This window comes from Filobasidium floriforme (genome assembly GCF_021052385.1).
Source record: "Filobasidium floriforme strain CBS 6241 chromosome Unknown HD553scaffold_27, whole genome shotgun sequence".
Lineage (NCBI taxonomy): Eukaryota > Fungi > Basidiomycota > Tremellomycetes > Filobasidiales > Filobasidiaceae > Filobasidium > Filobasidium floriforme.
In genome coordinates this window covers 134,662-150,537 of record NW_025763648.1, presented here as the reverse complement: position 1 = coordinate 150,537, position 15,876 = coordinate 134,662, and the positions used below count along the sequence as shown (strand labels likewise).

Sequence of the window (15,876 nt, the reverse complement as noted above, 5' to 3'; positions counted from 1 at the left end):
TACAAGCGATGTGGGACAAGCCTTCTAATTGTATTATCCGGACAATCACGCTACAAGACATTATACCTTCCACGGTCCCTTCTCACTTGCTCGTCGAAGTACCTGTGACGGACATTTTCTCCATCTGCCTCCCTAGATCCTCTTGTTGTTGTACCTGCTGATCCCCATTCCCAGCAGGCATGTACGTCGGTGGCAGATCCATTCTATCAGCCTTGTCTCCGGCTCCAGCTTCGAACCCTAACCCGGCGGTCGTCGTTGATGTCGGTATGACTCGTTCTTCGACTGAAGCTACCGCGACAGCCTGTCCGTCCCCTGCAGCCGCAAGATCGGCCTCGTACTTGAGCATCTCTAGATGTTGTTCGTATTCTCTCCGTTCGCTCTCGTCCATCCCACTATCGCCCACAGCCGATCCTCCCGAAGCAGGTAAATGGGACGGGTTTGAAGGAGGAAGAGGTTGCGTTGTCGGAGACTCCCCATCATCCGCACTCGAATAAGCTGAAACGCTCGATGCGTCGCTCTTGAACCGCGGTGGAAGTCGGGGAGGAACCGGGTGCGCTTGCGTCGAAGTCGAGACCGCGGGTACGGGATGGTGAGATTGGGTGAGAGGGGTGTTATAGCCAGAAGACATCCTCTTGACCTTGGTGGCATCGGGATCCTCGTTGCCCCAATCCGGATCGACCATATCCGGAGTCGGCGGCAACTTCAAAACCTCCTACAGGATCACCAAAACGAACCCCGCATTTCGTCAGCCGAGACATCTTGGGAGGCCTGGTATCCCATACACGGACTCACCCCTTCATTCAAGTCCAGCTGATCGATACTACTCGGCTCAACGTACTCCAGTCCGTCCCCGTTCTGTTGTTGCGCTTTGCCCGATTCGGCGTCTTTGAGCACTTCCATGAGATTGGCCGCTTCACGCGGCATGCGGACCTTACCCGTCAACTAGACACGAGGAGCAAGTCAGAGGTCAGCGATTGACGTGAGCAGGCTTATATGCGTCAAGGTAGTGTGAAGGCTCACGATGTCCTGAGCCTTGACGCCTGGCCAGTGATATAGTGCACCGTTCTCATCGTAACGTTCTAGATTCAGTCATTTCGATGATGTTCGCAGAGGCGTGACCGAGAAGGATGAGATCAGCCCGAGATCTGATTACTCCCAACCATATGACCATCACACGAAAACTCACCGACAAAGACCTGGCCGAGAATGCTGATCCCGGCATAAAGACCCCTACTCTTCACGTAACTGAAAACCGGAGCCCTTTCTTTCCCGCTCTCGACAACCGCTCCAGCTCCGAACTACTCATAAAGAATCGACAAAAATCAAGTCCAGTCCGAGCAAAAGTTAGCCTTGTTTTGCTTCATAAAAAATGGAAGAATCGATAAACTTACGGGACCGGCGACAACCCCGATATCAGCACCTAGGGTGGCTTTATGTCCGTAGAACGTCTCCATCGCTTTTTGAGTCCTGATGACCACTATTTTCAAGCGTCGAGCGAAAGCCGGAGATCTCGGTCAGGATGATACCCGAACAGACATTATATGAGGCTTTTTCGTACGCACCGACAGCGTCAAAGATGTCGACCCCGTAGACTAACCCGGCTGCGTAGTTGTTCGGACTGATAGAACTTGGGGGGGACCAAGCTGGTCGGGCATAATACGCAGATGTGTCAGTCGGGAACCAGCGTAAAATCGATCTTGTCAGGCGAATAAGAGTTTAGCTTGTACTCACAGCCGTCGGGTAATCGGGCGATGACGATTCCGGCTCCTCCGCTACCTCCGAAAGGTGCGATGGCGGTTCTCTGAACGCAATAACAAGAGCAAGGTCTAGGTCAGTCACAGTCCCGTTACAACTCCAGAATCACCAAGTAGCGATCGCCATGGAAGACACAGGGAACAAGAGTGTATGGAAGCCGCCAACTCACAAAGTTCGTAAAGATCGCCAATCCGACCGCTTCGCTGAGAACCTTCGGGGGGATCTTCCGGAGCAGCTTGACGGGTTTCTTTGCCTCTGCCAGTATTGAACAACACCAGACAAGAGCCGAGTATTTTAGGGTTGTAAGCACGAGAGCGATGAGATCGGTATGCATGACAAGAATCTGCGAGACTTACTCTTCTTGGTTGTCCCATCTCCTTGATCCTGGTTCTTATCTTCGATCTCCGGTACAACCTCGGTAGGGATCCCCTCAACTATTCCACCGCGGCACGAAAAGGTTGATTTCCAGTCAGCACCTCGATTGTCATCATCAATGTCCTAACTTGGGAGATCGAAGTCGTTCGGGAAAGACGTACCCGTGAACGCCTTCAAGATCCGTGCGCATTTCTCGATCTCTTGGGGGAAGTCTCCAGTTGTTGGCCAGAACCTCTCGTTGCCCGTCTGCAAAAAGCATAATCATAGGTCAGATTCGATTTACCAGAGGTGCTGCCAAAAGCTGGATCGACCAATCAAGCACCATACATCGCAACTTATAGCCAGCTCGTTGTATGAAACATATAGACTGACCTTTTCGGCATAATTGTTCACCTTGGCTCCGAGCTGATCACTGATCTTGATTCCCTTTTCCAGCGCGACCGATCCCCAAACCTTGCTCTTGGCCTTGAATCCATCTTTCCAGCTCGGTTTCTCCCCTGTAGGTACCGGGGTCTTGTCGGTGTAGACAGAGGTGGACTTTGTATCGGGGCGGCGTGCGGCGTGACGAGGAGGGGTAGGTGGAGGCGGTAGGTTGGACATGTCGAGGCTGGATTTTGTCTATTATACGGGTCACTTGTTGTAGGCAGGAATTCAGGCGTGGGACTGGAAGATGAGACAGTTGCAGCTATATGTACAAGACAGAAGTTTGCAACGTGTGGAGAGTCCAGCGAGGTAGGAGTCGAAAGTAAAAATGGTGGGCATGGCAAGAAGCTTAGAAGAGAAATGGACATTCGTCACTCTCGGCCGCTCCCTCTCTCTCATCCCGGCGGCCCGGCGGAAGGCGAATTACGTGATTACGTCACATTCGCATAGCCCGACGGGTCAAGGGGTTCCAAGTCTACAAGGTCGACAAGGTGCAAGGTGACTCGCAAAAAAACAAAAGATAGAGAAGCACAACTGACATAGTAACGTAAATCTACTTGGGCAAAATGAAGATCTCGCGATGTCCTTTGAGTCTCCGCTCAAGGTGCCGGTACAACCCAAATTGGCGATCCAATTCGTATCGTTTGTCGACAGTGGCCTGGATGTACCGTCTCATGAAATCGTCGTTATCGTCCGTAAACAGAACCCCCTGCTCATCGGCGTCCTGGTTCGTATCGCTCGTATTGGCGTCGGGCAGCAGGGTGTCGTCGGAAATCTCGAGGTCGGACAACGAGTCTGCGTCAAAGTCGTATTTCAAGGTGTTCAGGGACGGGGTCCCGAATTGCCCAGCTTCGCCGGGCAGATGATCCGCTAACCATCCTCCTACGGGGCGGACGCCTAGTCTTTCTTCTTCTTCCAACATGGTCCAGTACAGGTCGGACAAACAGTCCGTCAAGAGGCCGAGGTCAAAATTCTCGATCCTCGCTATCCGGCCAGAGAGGTGGACCTCGGGTTCTCTTTGCAGTCTGGCGCGATCGAGGTGATGTTGTCCCATGCTCAGAAAGAACGACCTGAAGACTTCTCTGGGATTACCCCGTTCTTCCTCAGAATCGAGCAGTGGTGCGAATTCGTAAAAGTTGTTCTCCGGATCGAGCTCGTGGAACAGCTGTGAGAGGGTCATGCCGACTTCCTGATCTTCCATGACTAGCTCCCCTGTGGTAGGATCTTTCGGGCCGAGATCGACGAGCAAGTCCACCCCGGTCCCGTCCTTCCGATCGACCAGGACGAGACGTCGAAAAGACGTGCCGATGGTCAACAACGCATGTCTCGCTCCATAGACGTCCCAGCCGACCGACATGTACTTGAGCACCTGAGCCAGACAGCCTGTGAGGTACCATTTCCACTTATCTATTCCTTGGTCCTTGAACGGAGGCCTTGGCTTGACCTCCGCTGTTCCTAAGAGTACCCGACTGAGGTCTACACCGCTCTCTGAGCGATTTCGCTTGATATTACTGAAATAGGCCGAAAAGGTACGACCGGCCTGAGATGCACTTCGGACGATATGTCGTTCTTCTTGATCCGGTCTTGTAGTTGCAGCTTCATCGAACGAATGGTAAGAGTCTCTCTCTTTTAAGATGTAATCCTCTGGAATGGTATCCTCCTTCGCCTCCAGCGGGATTCGGATCTTGAAGAAGTTTTCCTGCTTCGACCCTTTCATCCGTTTAGTGTAATCTTCGAGCCAGGTCCTAAAGTTCAGATCGGCATCCCGGCGATGATACTCATCGCGCTCGTCCAGGTCGTCGAACGAACTCCGACGAAACCAAATATCCGTCTGGATCAGATGTGCACGAAGTTTCGGCATGAGATGCTCGAAGAGCGTGAACCAAAACTCTTGGCATTCATGATGGCTACCCTGCTCTTTCTCACTCCAGTGGCCAGGATCCCACATGACGTCCGTGTCATCATATACGGGCATAGGGGGGATGTCGAATCGTTGGGGACAGCAAGCCGACGTAGCCGACTCAAGAAGCGGGTTGCCGGAAGATTCGGGGTCCGGATCGAAGATTATCTTTGGGAAAGGAATAGACGGCATGGCTGAAGGTCTTCCAGTGGGTCGATCGGAATTGAGACGTGAAGAACGAGAAGAACGTCTACGCCTTGCAGACCCGGCGAACTTTCTCTTCATGTCAAGTTGTGTAAGACCTGAGAACGATTGTAGCGAGAGCGGATCACGGGTGGAGCTTGGCGGGAAGGTAGAGCTACGAGATCAATATTCCATGACTATGAGTATGATTCTGGAGGACAAATTCAGAACGCAGACAGGAAGGAAGTGCGTCGTCGAGAACAGGTAGCGATGGTTGATTCGACGACCTGCTGGCCAAAATTCGGAAGGTTCAAGCTCCGGAAGCAATTAAGAAGGAGATTTAGTTCCGGTCACTTACGGCATCCGGCTCAGACCGTCGATCACCCCTCGAGCTCGACTCCATCGTTTTTGCATCTGTACGTTGTACACTACTTGTAGCTTGTAACGATGACACTCACTCTGTACACCTCTCCAATCTCCAAGCTCCGAGCTCATAGCCCATATACGATCTTCATTACTATATACTATGGTTGTCCGGCGTCGAGAACATTCCATTGCCGTTCACCATAATCCAATCACCGAGCATTGCTGGCCTGGCAATCAGATGATTCATCCCAAGGCAAAAGGCCCGGAGACTCGCTCGCTCATCACCCGGCGACCACCTATCCTATCGATCAAATGACTAGCACTTGTGCTGCTAACCCTGGACAAAGAGTCACTGCTTCGGCTGAGCTCGTCTGGGATTTCGAACAACACCTCGACGACCGCATCCGAGAGCCAAAGTTGCGGCAATCACTTCCCAAAACTTCATCTGGTACCTACGAAGATCTTGCCAAATCTCGGAAGCTCGCGGGAGCGGGAGATGGACCACCAGATGGACGACCAGGCCCACGATACGCAGTCCCTCGAGGGTCTGGAGACACACTCTGACCTTACCAACGCATATGAAGAACATTTCTGTGGATACTCGAACAGTGATTCGGAGCCCGATAACACGGATAACGAGGAGCCAGATGATGTTCGTCGAGAGACTTCCGATGAGCCGCCGTTCAAGGAGTTGGAGATCGATTTAGAATGGGTCAATCAGAAGGAGGAGGAGGTGAGCTGCAAACAGGACTCGACAGGGTGTGGTAACCGATTCGAAGAAGCTGAACTGTTTGCCTGGGCTTCAGTGCGATCCTGAAGACTCGATCTCGCAGTTCACACCTCCCAGACTCGCAAGTCTCAAGGTCAAAGCACCACCTTCAAATGCAACCGACCTTACTGCCGGCGGACAGACTCCGGAGCACTACTTCTACTTGCTCATGAAAGCGGATATGCGGGCCCTGCTCGAACCCATCCCACCGAGCGTACATTGCTATCTGGTCGGATCTTTCGATGTGAGTATGAGTTATTCATCGTGGTATCCTCTGTCTCAAGTACTTACATCAAACAGGCCCTGGCCACCGAAGCAGAAGACCCAGCCGTCAAACCCGCGGTCTCCCGTTTGGTCGAAATTCGCAAACTCTACCGCGATCAAACTTGGTCCAAATTCGATCTACAAGCGGCGATGCAGGAACTACTCAGAGTAAGTAACAATGCCATATCTATTCCATCTGATGCCACGATCTCTAGATATAGATCCGCAGGCTCACATGCCTGACTGTCATGCACAGGACTACCTCAACGCGCTGGACCTCGACCTCGAGAATGGATCAGAGCCGAAAGAAGCAAAGCCTCGATTCGTCGTGAGAAGCCCGGAAGAGTGGAATCGTCTTCCGCTCGACCTGAAGGACCAGGTAAGAACGATGTTCTTTCTAGCACTCGAGACTGTGTTGCCTATCAAACTAATCGGTGTCCACCTCCCCGTCTCGCTCACAGGTGGACTTATCGGCACCAAAAGTCGATATTCTTGTCGGCCTTAACCCTGCGAATCCTTCCGCAGTCTCAGCCTCACACAACGATTGCCACCCACTGTCACCGGAAGCCAACTTACGCATTCTCAAGAACCCCGCGACTCGTGATTTCGCACCAAACAAGAGCACCTTGATCTCCGACGAGTAAGCGCGAGCCCTCGTTTCAAAGTCGGCCCTCTCGAATCTGATCGTGGTCTCTCTCAGCTGCTCGTCTCTCCATGATCTGTTCATCATACAAATGTCGCGAACGGGATCTTGGCAAAAGGATGGCTCGCGGTCAACCGAGATGCAGATTGCCCAGGCTCAAGCCATGAACGCTTGTTATTTTCAGGTGAGTCGCATGCAAAGTTCAGCCCGTCTTACTCGAGCTCGAGCGATAACGACCCTTCCGTCATTCTTGATCAGCTGGGCGCTATGGTCGATCTGTACGACCATGCCAGGTCACCGACCGACGTCGGACCTGATCCCCGATACTTCGTCTTGGCTATGACTGTGTGCGGGGAAGAGTGGACAGTAGAGTATGCAACTTGGATTGGGCCAATGGTCCTGTTCACCACCCTTACTAGGGGGAGTTGGGCTCAAGATCCAACGACCTTTCTGCATGCAATTCAAGAGGTGTTGTTACATTCCCTCGTCTACATGGAGGAAAAGATGGCTAGGATGGGAGAGCTCCTTCGCGTACCAGGACCGGCGAACCCATCATCAGGGAAAGTCGAACTTCAACCGCGGACCTACGGAATCAGTGCAGAGATGGCAACAAGACGAGCAGCCAAGACCAGAAAGCAGCTGGAGGAACAAGAACGGGAAGCGAAGGAACTCGAAAGCCAGAAGAAGGCGACGAAGCAGCAAGCCGGGAAGCGGGGGAGAAAGTTGACGGCGCAGCCTGTCGGGCGAACGAACAGCAGTAGTGGAGTGTGAATTTGTATGAATTGTCTGGGCCGGCATGCGTCCGCCATCCGCCAATGCGTCGTCATATGTCATGCGATGACCATCGTTGCCCCTCGATTTAGTTGTTGGCATTGTCGGTGATCGCTCTGTTTAGGATGATATGTCGGATCGGCTGATTTAGCGAGATTAGCGAGACTTCACCTGCTTAAGCTGCTTCCAACCCAAGAGCTTGCTTCGAGACTCTTGCGCTCTTGTACCATAACGTGCATAACTTTCTTCTAGATACCGCCTAATCTCCCACTACAGAGGTCCAACCATGGGTAAACACAAGCACAATAGACTATACGTCACTCACGATGAACATGCTGCCGGGTTGTCTTCCGGGTCTGTGGGCAAGCAAGCACCGACGGGGACGGGCGGTTTCCAGAGGTTGCCCTTGTAAGTAAAGTACTTTCGATCGAGGCGATCTCAAGCTATATCTATCTTGAGTCTCCACCGCTGATCGGTAATTCTTGCTTTCTGTCAGTGACTGCTGTGCGTTGTCCCTCCAGCCCTTCAAGAATCCCGTAGCGGCGATCGGGGAGGGGAACAGGGCCGATGTCTTTGATCTCCTCAATATCGTGCCCTACATCCGTAAATACGGAACGAGTGAGTTATCTACTCTGATCCTCTCATTCGTTCCAGCTTTAATCCTTGCTAATAATGGATACGTCTATGTTCTAGATCCTGCTACAGGGACTCCGCTCACAACCAACGAACTCGTCAAGCTCAACTTCTTCAAGGTAGGCTCTCGACACGTACAAGTCTATTCGAGCCGTATACTTTCATCTAGCTGACATCCCAAATCTGGTTGTCGTATGATGATACAACAGAACGCTGAAGGATCGTACCACGATCCGATCACCTACAAACCGCTCTCCCAGCACACCCACATCGTCTTCCTAAAAACTACTGTTCGTACCCGAACTCTACGCCCTGCATCACCTTCCGGAAAACTCAACTTACTTCGTGATCCTCACGTATCTCCGAATTCGCTATGTAGGGAAATGTGTATGATATGTCTTCCTTGCACATGCTGGCTATCAAGACCAAGACGTTCCGGGACTTGATCGATGAATCGCCTTTTACGAAGAGCGACGTCGTCACGATCCAGGTAAGCATCCTCCGAACTCCGAACTACCGCCACTCTGGGCGAGGTCAAAGGACAGCGGCTGATTAAATCTGGGTTCGCGTTCACGCCGGTCTGTCATTGGATATGCTTTTCTGGACCGCCTGTGCAGGACCCGGAAAATCTAGGAGCTAGGGATCTGAGCTCGTACGATTACGTCAAGTCTGACAAACGGGTCGAGGGTACGTCTAGTCAATCCGATGATGTTTTGATGTCCTGAGTGCGCTCATCTCGCTGCTGCGCTCTGCTATGTTGTATCTGTATGCGAACCCGTAGAGACCGACCGGGCGAGCGATCCTCTTAGGGGCATTAACGTGGACGCTGCAGGTGGAGCTGGGAAGGTATTGAGGATGGTCGCACAGAAGGTGAGTCAGAAATAGCCTGCTTGATGACATAGTATACTTCTGGACAAGATCGGCTGACAAGGGTATGCGAACGATATCTTACCATAGTCGAAAGCGGCAGAAGATCTGGCCAAGGCGACGTCGAGCGAGGCAAACAAGACGCCGGAAGAAGGTCTTGTTGCGATCAGACCGAAGGCTCAGAAAGCTTGTCAGTACCCCCTTCTGATAGATCATCCTATCGGAAGACGGGAAAGTACCGGCCGGCGAGTGCTGAAGATCATCGTTTGATCTGGTACCTAGATAACGCTTCAAATTTCACCAACGGGCAAGCGTCGGCTTCTTTTACCAGCACGTCATTGGCCCCGGCGGCTAAGAACGAGACGGCTATGTTTGACGAGGAAGAGTGTGAGTCGGGATGTTGGAAGTACGATATCTTGAAATTGCCATTGCTGATCAGCATGGTGTTTACGTTCGGAACTCGCGCTCGACAGACATGTTCGACGAGATGAGCAAAGTTACCAAAGAGAAGGAACGAATTCAGTACAAGGGGTACGCGACGATCCGGACGAATCTGGGTAATCTAAATGTGGAGCTGCATGGAGATCGCGTGAGTCCCAGTTGACGGGTGGGTGAAGGAGATCGTCAAAACTCAAAATCGAGACTATCCTGCAGGCACCCAAGACCGTGTATAATTGGATTAAGTTGGCGCAACAAGGCAAATACGACGATGTGGTCTTTCACCGCCTGATACCAGGATTTATGGTCAGTAGCAAGGTTTCTCAAATGTTGAAACCCAACGCGATACTGATTTAGCTTTACGTTGGATTTCATACAGATCCAGGGCGGAGACCCGACAGGTACGGGACGAGGAGGGTCAAGCTTCTGGGGTAACAACTTTAGGGATGAGCACGATCTTAAGGGCGCTTACAAGCATAGCGAACGAGGGGTTCTTGTAAGTGAAGTCGCATGGATCGTTTCAGGGCTGAGCGCTGAACAGTTGGTCTCGTTATAGTCGATGGCAAATCGCGGGCCGAACACCAACGGGTAAGCGGTCATGAACTGACGCGTCACGTATCCGCCCATGCTGACAAGCGCTCTTGTTTCGTCGATAGGTCTCAATTTTTCTTCACCTTCCGACCAACACCGCACCTTGATGGCAAGCATACGGTCTTTGGCAAGCTGGTCGACGATGACAGTCTCCAGGTGCTGTCGCTGCTGGAAACGCAGCCTGTAGCAAAGAAAGGAGACGCGCCGGCTGAGGAGATCAAGATCCTTGGAATAGTGATGTGAGCGGAGGTGGTAATTCTATCAGGTATACAGGACACTGATGTCGACTCGCCTTGCGCGATTGCACTCGTAGCGTCCAAGACCCTTTCCAAACATATCAAGATAGATTAAACGCGAAGATTTCAAGGCAGGATCAGTCAGAAGATGCTCTCGCCCTTCGAGCGGCCAAGAAAGCAGCACGAGAGGCAGATCGGACGACATGGCTTGGAACCGATCTTGGAGAAAAGGGAAAGAGGAAGTTGGAGGACGATGGCGACGCCGCCGTTGGCAAGTACCTCGCGAGCAAGAAACAAAAGCCACCGGCACCGAGCGTCACAAACAACTATGACTTTGGCGGAGCTAGCGCGAAGAAACCCAAGAAGCTGGGCAGTTTCGGCGATTTCAGCGGGTGGTGAACTGTAAAACAAGACAGAAATGACAGCCGTATCTATAATTCGGGTCTGAACCATCGTCTGCGGACACGCTCGAAAGGACTTTCGCTACATAGCCTTTCGAATTTCCTTCGAAACAGCGGACTCGCTCTTACTGGACATGCGCAACTACTCCTTTGTCTGCTCAAAGGCCTTTTGGCATCTTGGGTTTAACCCCTTTTGTCTGGATCATCCCGTTGCGGGTATATAGGTCGAGACAAGCCATTCGGCCATCGAGGCCATGCGTCAGGCGTTACTCAGTTGTCTAGTCGTCTCAACGTCTTTGCTGAGAATCATTATATCATGTCAGTCGTGCCCAATCTGCTCAAGGCAACTATCAAGGACCTTCAATGGGCTCTTGCGGAGAAGGAGTGTACTAGCGTCGACTTGATCGAAGCCTACCTTGTAAGCGGTCGACAGCGTACTCACCGTTCCAGTCCTGACCGACAAGCACCCATTTGTTTGTCTAGGCTGCGATTGAGAAGGACAATTACCAAGGACTAAAGCTTCGTGCGGTCATCGAAACCGGTCCCAGAGAGCAACTTGTCGAGATAGCTCGAGGACTCGATGAGCAACGGAAAGCAGGGGTAAGTCTCGTAGTCACTTTCCGATCTGGCTATAGTAGTAATGGCTAACCAGATGAACGATGTGAAATGATATTCAGAAATTGATGGGACCACTACACGGGATCCCTTTGTTGATCAAAGACAATATCAACACGGACCCAGAGCTGGGCCTGAAGACGACCGCCGGAAGCTTTGCACTTGTGGACGCTGTTGTGAAAGAGGCAAGTCTGTGCGACAACAATAAACGTATGAAGATTGAATTAACTCATATCTGCAACGATTGGTCTCGATTAACAGGACGCCACCTTGATCAAGCGCCTGAGAGAGAATGGAGCTATCGTGCTAGGTTAGTTGCGCCTTATGTCAGATGTCGTACCGGGATCCACCTGACATGCATGATACAGGCAAGGCAAACTTGAGTGAATGGGCCAATTATCGTCAAGTAAGTTTTCCGACCCTGTTCACACAACACGTGAAGTATCGTCTCATTCGGACTGTGATCATTCGATCAGGGTGAAAACTTTCTTGAAGGTTACGGCCACCTCAACAATGGCTGGTCAGCACGAGGTGGCGCTTGCAGGTCAGCCTATAACCCGAAGAGGGACCCCGGTGGTAAGACGATCCTCTACATCTTTGGTAGCAAATATATCAATCTCTTGCTGTGCTGTACATCCAGGCAGTAGCACTGGAAGTGCAGTGGGAGTCTCTGCCGGGTTTGCCCCCGCATCTATCGGTACCGAGACCTGTGGGTCGATTGGTAATCCTGCGTCGGGTCAGGTAAGTGATCGTTGAGTGGGTTCTTCAAGTCTGACCAAAAGTTCACCTGAATTCCTTTTTGCGAAATCAAAGGGCCTCTTCTCAATCAAACCCACGTGAGTAGCGGCAAATTCTCAAGCGGACCCGGCGTCTATGATTGTTAATAAATCCGGCATCTCTACAGCGTCGGGCTGGTTAGTATGGCTGGAGTACTTCCCCTTTGTTTCTCACGAGACGTGGCAGGGCCCATGACCAAGTGCGCGTACGATGCTGCTCTTTTGCTGAGCGTCATTGCTGGCCCAGATGTAAAGGATCCCAACAGTAAGCAGGAATCCATCTCGAGCGATTTGTTTCACCCGATGATTGATATGGCCGTCGTGTACGAACAGCAAAAAGGTGGCCTTTTGAACAAAACACGGTGGATTTCGTAAAGCAGACTATCAATCCCTCACTCAATGGCAAGAGGTTAGGCTTTTACGCGTTTCGCCCGGAGTTGATCGCGACCGAGTTAGTTTTCGCTATATTTCAGCCGCTTTCATTGACTTGCTGAAACCGAGACTCCCGATAGAGCGGAAACGGATTACAAAAAGTGAATTCCTTGATTTCAATAGTTTTCAGACCAGAAGCTAAAGATGGTCCGCTGTTTATATTGACAGGAAGTTAATGGCGGAAGCCATTGAGAAGCTTCGTGTTCACGGCGCCACTGTGTTTGGAGAGGTGGAAGAGATCGACTTTGATGTAGAAGGCTTCAGGGCTTTGGACAACATGGCCGAGCTTACCGAGTTCAAGGAGGACATCGCCGTGTACTTTGCATCCCTGGCCAAGACTCCGATGCGTACTCTCGAAGACGTTATTAAGTAAGTCCCTTGCGACGCTTTCCGAAATCGTGCCTGCGCCATCTAAGGCATCCTGTATTTATATGACGTGACCTAGGTTCAACATCGAGCACAAGGTGATTGCTATTCAGCCATTAGCTCTAAGCCAAATCTTGACCTTGCTGCTCTGTTGCCTCTTACAGGACATCGAGATGCCTCCCGAACAACCGGGCCAGGAACGATTCTTACAAGCTCAAGCCACCAAAGGTAGAGGCGATCCGGAATACATCAAGGCCAACGAAGACAGTGAGCATTTAGTTCTACATCAAAGCGATCTTGTGAACCGACCGTACCCCCGCTCAAACTTCACCGTCGCACTCGTCTTCGCTGTATCCAGTGATTAGGATCGCGGATCAGGAAGGCCTCAGGGTTGTGTTTGACAAGTATGATCTCGATGGACTCGTTTTCTTCCAACAGGATGATATCGGTATGCCCGTCTGGTTCGCCTCTCCTGCCAGGTAAGTTTACAAAGCAGGCGAATACACTGTCGATTAGACTGTTATCGTCGAGATCTGCAAAAGTACAATATTTGGTTGACACTGGCGAGATCATTACTGCTTCCCGATATTGGAATTATCAGGTACCCTATCGTGACCGTCCCCTTGGGTTACGACGAAGCCATCAGCGAACCGGTCACAATGTCCATTGTAGGAAGACCTTGGAGTGAGGGAAAATTGATCGAGATGATGTGAGTAAAAGCGGGCTTCTGCCAGAACGGAACTTGCGCGAGTACTGAATATCGGTTGGTCAGGGCGGCTTGGGAAGCGATCTTTCCTCCGCGTCGTTTGCCACCCGCTCTCGAGCATCCAGAAACCTTCAACAAGGGTGGGAGCTAAGATCTTCTGGTGATGAACCGTAGCGGAAACTAGAATCATTGTGATCTTGATTCATCCCGTGCTTGGTCCAGCAATCATAGCACTTTGTATAAGATGCCGATTGATGAAACTGTTTTGCAATCTCGAGTATGCTCGCTGCCATCGGTCTCGATGTTCGAGTATAATAATTCAACGAACAACTGACCAAGCTGGGCTCTAGAATGGACTGAAGATAGCAGTTTCACAAGCCATGTCAGAACGGCTAAGAGCCCGAAACGATGCCTCGCGCGTCTATTACCTTTGTTAGCGTGGATCTTGAGGAAACAGTGGCGTTTTGTTAGCGCGAAATTGGCTTGAAACGCTTGAAACAAGATGTCAATCGATGACCCGGTTGATCCTGCATCCGCCGGCGATCCCTCCGGGCCCAGCAGGAATACTCCGTGAATTGCCAGTGGCAATTTGCCAAGGAAACGAAAGCACTTGGGTCCTTAAGCATATAAGCATATAATCTCTCGAATGACGCCACGACGAGCCCTCCGCGTTCAGCAAGAATACTCCATACTAATCAAAGGGAGACTAAAGCCCTTGGGTTCTCAGCACGCAATCGTTGATAAAACGCCACGATGAACACTCCGGGTCCAGCGAGAATACTCCGTACAACTTAAAGGGAAACGAAAGCACTTGGGTTCTGAGCACACAATCTTTGATATGACGCCACTCCCTGGCATCATATTCTGATTGAGGATCGCATCAATCTTCATCATCTGACTCGATCCTTCCGTCTCTCGATTTCCGAATGTAACCATAAGTTGCGAATGCCTAAACGACTATTTCATAGCACAGGATCCTTCTCCTTACCTTATCGAGGTCAGTACAGTATCAGCATGTCCATGGTGACATGATGGAAAGTCATGTCTGACAGGTCATGCGCTGATGAGTCTTGCTGTCACCGAAGTCACGCGGAGCCTTTGTGGCAGAAAGTCGTGAAAGGAGCTGATGATGTGATCCTACGCATAGTATGTAGAGGCTCGACACGAGCCATACCCAGATGAGGGGGTCCAGCTGCCATGCTAAGGCGTGCTCTTGGTGCTGACTCCTTTGTACTGTGGCCCCTCTGCTGCGCGGTGACGCGGTGTTGCCCCTCTTAGTACGCCTTGCTTCACCATTCACATATAAAGTCTCCAATTCGGCACGATTTGAGGGCACGCACGTTTTGCCCTTCTCATCTTCAGTAAACCGACTTATCAATCTCAGCAGCCGAATTTCCAACACATGCCAAACATGAGTACCAAAAGAAACCAAGATATCAGGAATTTGCTCGCCACTCAAGATCTGTTGAGGACTGTCTTTGTTAATCGGCAGGGCAACGCCAGCATCAATGCGGGACTGGTCACCGAACTCATATCCATGGGGGGCCTACTCTCGAGCGCTTGGATTGATTCTGATACACCTATGGTATCAGAGATGAAGATGATCGTCTTGAGGAAGAAACTCGTTACCGAAAATCCAGAGGTCAACGGGGCCTTCGTGCAGAAGGTATCGAGAGAGACACTCATGGCCATGAGAACCTTTCTGGTGTCCGCTACTCTTGAAGCCGGCAAACTGGTCGTTCAAAAGGTCTGGGAGGGGAATTTCAACGTCGACGCTGCTAAGGAAGCTAAGGAAGCCATCGCCCAGTGCGTGAAAGTATTGAACATCGACGTCTCGACGTCTTCTATCTGGCATGAGCGCTTCCTGGCACGCGGGTGGGACAAGACGGGAGACAAGTTCAAGGAATGGCGCTCCCAGGGTTTGGAATACGTCACAGAGCTGGAGCAACTACTCATCAAACTCGAGAAGGAAGGCTCCGACCCCCAAGCTATCATCTCGGGACTTCGTGAGATGTATCATATCCGCGAGCATCTTGCCAAGGTCCAGTGGGATGACTTCAAAGTTAGGTGGAACATGTGGGGTGATCCCAAGGCTGTGGACGATGCCCCGATGACATTTAAGGCTCTGCAAGATGAGAAGACCGTTTGGTCCGAGATGACGGGCACTTCCGATCCGCAGACTGTCGTCTCTGACCTGGAGAAGACGTTCCGGTCGATCCTCGACGAGACTATTGCTTCGATTCTGAGTCAAGTCACCACCGCGGCTACTCAAGCAAACAGCAAGGATCAGTGAATAAGCCGTCTGAGACCTTCTACTTCCTTCGGGGATGTGATCGACTGCTTCCGATACAAACAATTTGTTTCAT

General features: G+C 51.3%; 6 protein-coding genes across 6 annotated transcripts; 4 read left to right on the top strand and 2 right to left on the bottom strand.

Moving 5' to 3' along the window:
* Window positions 1-631: 631 nt before the first annotated feature.
* HD553DRAFT_277760 (uncharacterized protein) lies at window positions 632-2,730 on the bottom strand (the record flags this gene model as incomplete). The annotated part of the gene is made up of 11 exons (XM_046178009.1): window positions 632-712; window positions 793-942; window positions 1,021-1,079; window positions 1,187-1,298; window positions 1,392-1,477; window positions 1,563-1,643; window positions 1,732-1,801; window positions 1,925-2,010; window positions 2,112-2,189; window positions 2,292-2,376; window positions 2,503-2,730. Coding segments are annotated over 11 exons (1,116 nt in total), but the record flags the coding sequence as incomplete, so codon positions are not given.
* Window positions 2,731-2,932: 202 nt separating this feature from the next.
* Window positions 2,933-4,897, bottom strand: HD553DRAFT_319391 (uncharacterized protein). The gene has a single exon (XM_046181013.1). It carries the CDS (start codon window positions 4,736-4,738, stop codon window positions 3,107-3,109), a length of 1,632 nt encoding a protein of 543 aa, XP_046032980.1. The 5' UTR covers window positions 4,739-4,897; the 3' UTR covers window positions 2,933-3,106.
* A 203-nt stretch (window positions 4,898-5,100) lies between these two features.
* HD553DRAFT_352932 (uncharacterized protein) lies at window positions 5,101-7,533 on the top strand. Its single transcript, XM_046183732.1, has 7 exons — window positions 5,101-5,735; window positions 5,809-6,015; window positions 6,072-6,203; window positions 6,292-6,414; window positions 6,497-6,675; window positions 6,736-6,862; window positions 6,937-7,533. The coding sequence occupies exons 1-7, from the start codon at window positions 5,499-5,501 to the stop codon at window positions 7,447-7,449; spliced, it is 1,518 nt and encodes a 505-aa protein (XP_046032979.1). The 5' UTR covers window positions 5,101-5,498; the 3' UTR covers window positions 7,450-7,533.
* A 202-nt stretch (window positions 7,534-7,735) lies between these two features.
* Window positions 7,736-10,613, top strand: HD553DRAFT_277827 (uncharacterized protein; the record flags this gene model as incomplete). The annotated part of the gene is made up of 15 exons (XM_046178014.1): window positions 7,736-7,857; window positions 7,946-8,067; window positions 8,143-8,201; window positions 8,292-8,372; window positions 8,462-8,572; window positions 8,700-8,769; window positions 8,864-8,952; window positions 9,040-9,139; window positions 9,232-9,336; window positions 9,423-9,538; window positions 9,604-9,693; window positions 9,767-9,883; window positions 9,944-9,975; window positions 10,044-10,217; window positions 10,292-10,613. The coding sequence occupies 15 exons, from the start codon at window positions 7,736-7,738 to the stop codon at window positions 10,611-10,613; spliced, it is 1,710 nt and encodes a 569-aa protein (XP_046032978.1).
* Window positions 10,614-10,772: 159 nt separating this feature from the next.
* On the top strand, window positions 10,773-13,775 carry HD553DRAFT_142262 (amidase signature enzyme). The gene is made up of 17 exons (XM_046176675.1): window positions 10,773-11,033; window positions 11,099-11,215; window positions 11,293-11,415; window positions 11,492-11,540; window positions 11,599-11,636; window positions 11,707-11,806; window positions 11,871-11,971; window positions 12,044-12,066; window positions 12,135-12,271; window positions 12,340-12,457; window positions 12,519-12,539; window positions 12,607-12,807; window positions 12,884-12,902; window positions 12,969-13,071; window positions 13,163-13,283; window positions 13,406-13,513; window positions 13,577-13,775. Exons 1-17 carry the CDS (start codon window positions 10,932-10,934, stop codon window positions 13,659-13,661), a joined length of 1,566 nt encoding a protein of 521 aa, XP_046032977.1. The 5' UTR covers window positions 10,773-10,931; the 3' UTR covers window positions 13,662-13,775.
* Window positions 13,776-14,921: 1,146 nt separating this feature from the next.
* On the top strand, window positions 14,922-15,803 carry HD553DRAFT_345976 (uncharacterized protein; the record flags this gene model as incomplete). The annotated part of the gene is made up of 1 exon (XM_046183155.1): window positions 14,922-15,803. One exon carries the CDS (start codon window positions 14,922-14,924, stop codon window positions 15,801-15,803), a length of 882 nt encoding a protein of 293 aa, XP_046032976.1.
* Window positions 15,804-15,876: the final 73 nt, after the last annotated feature.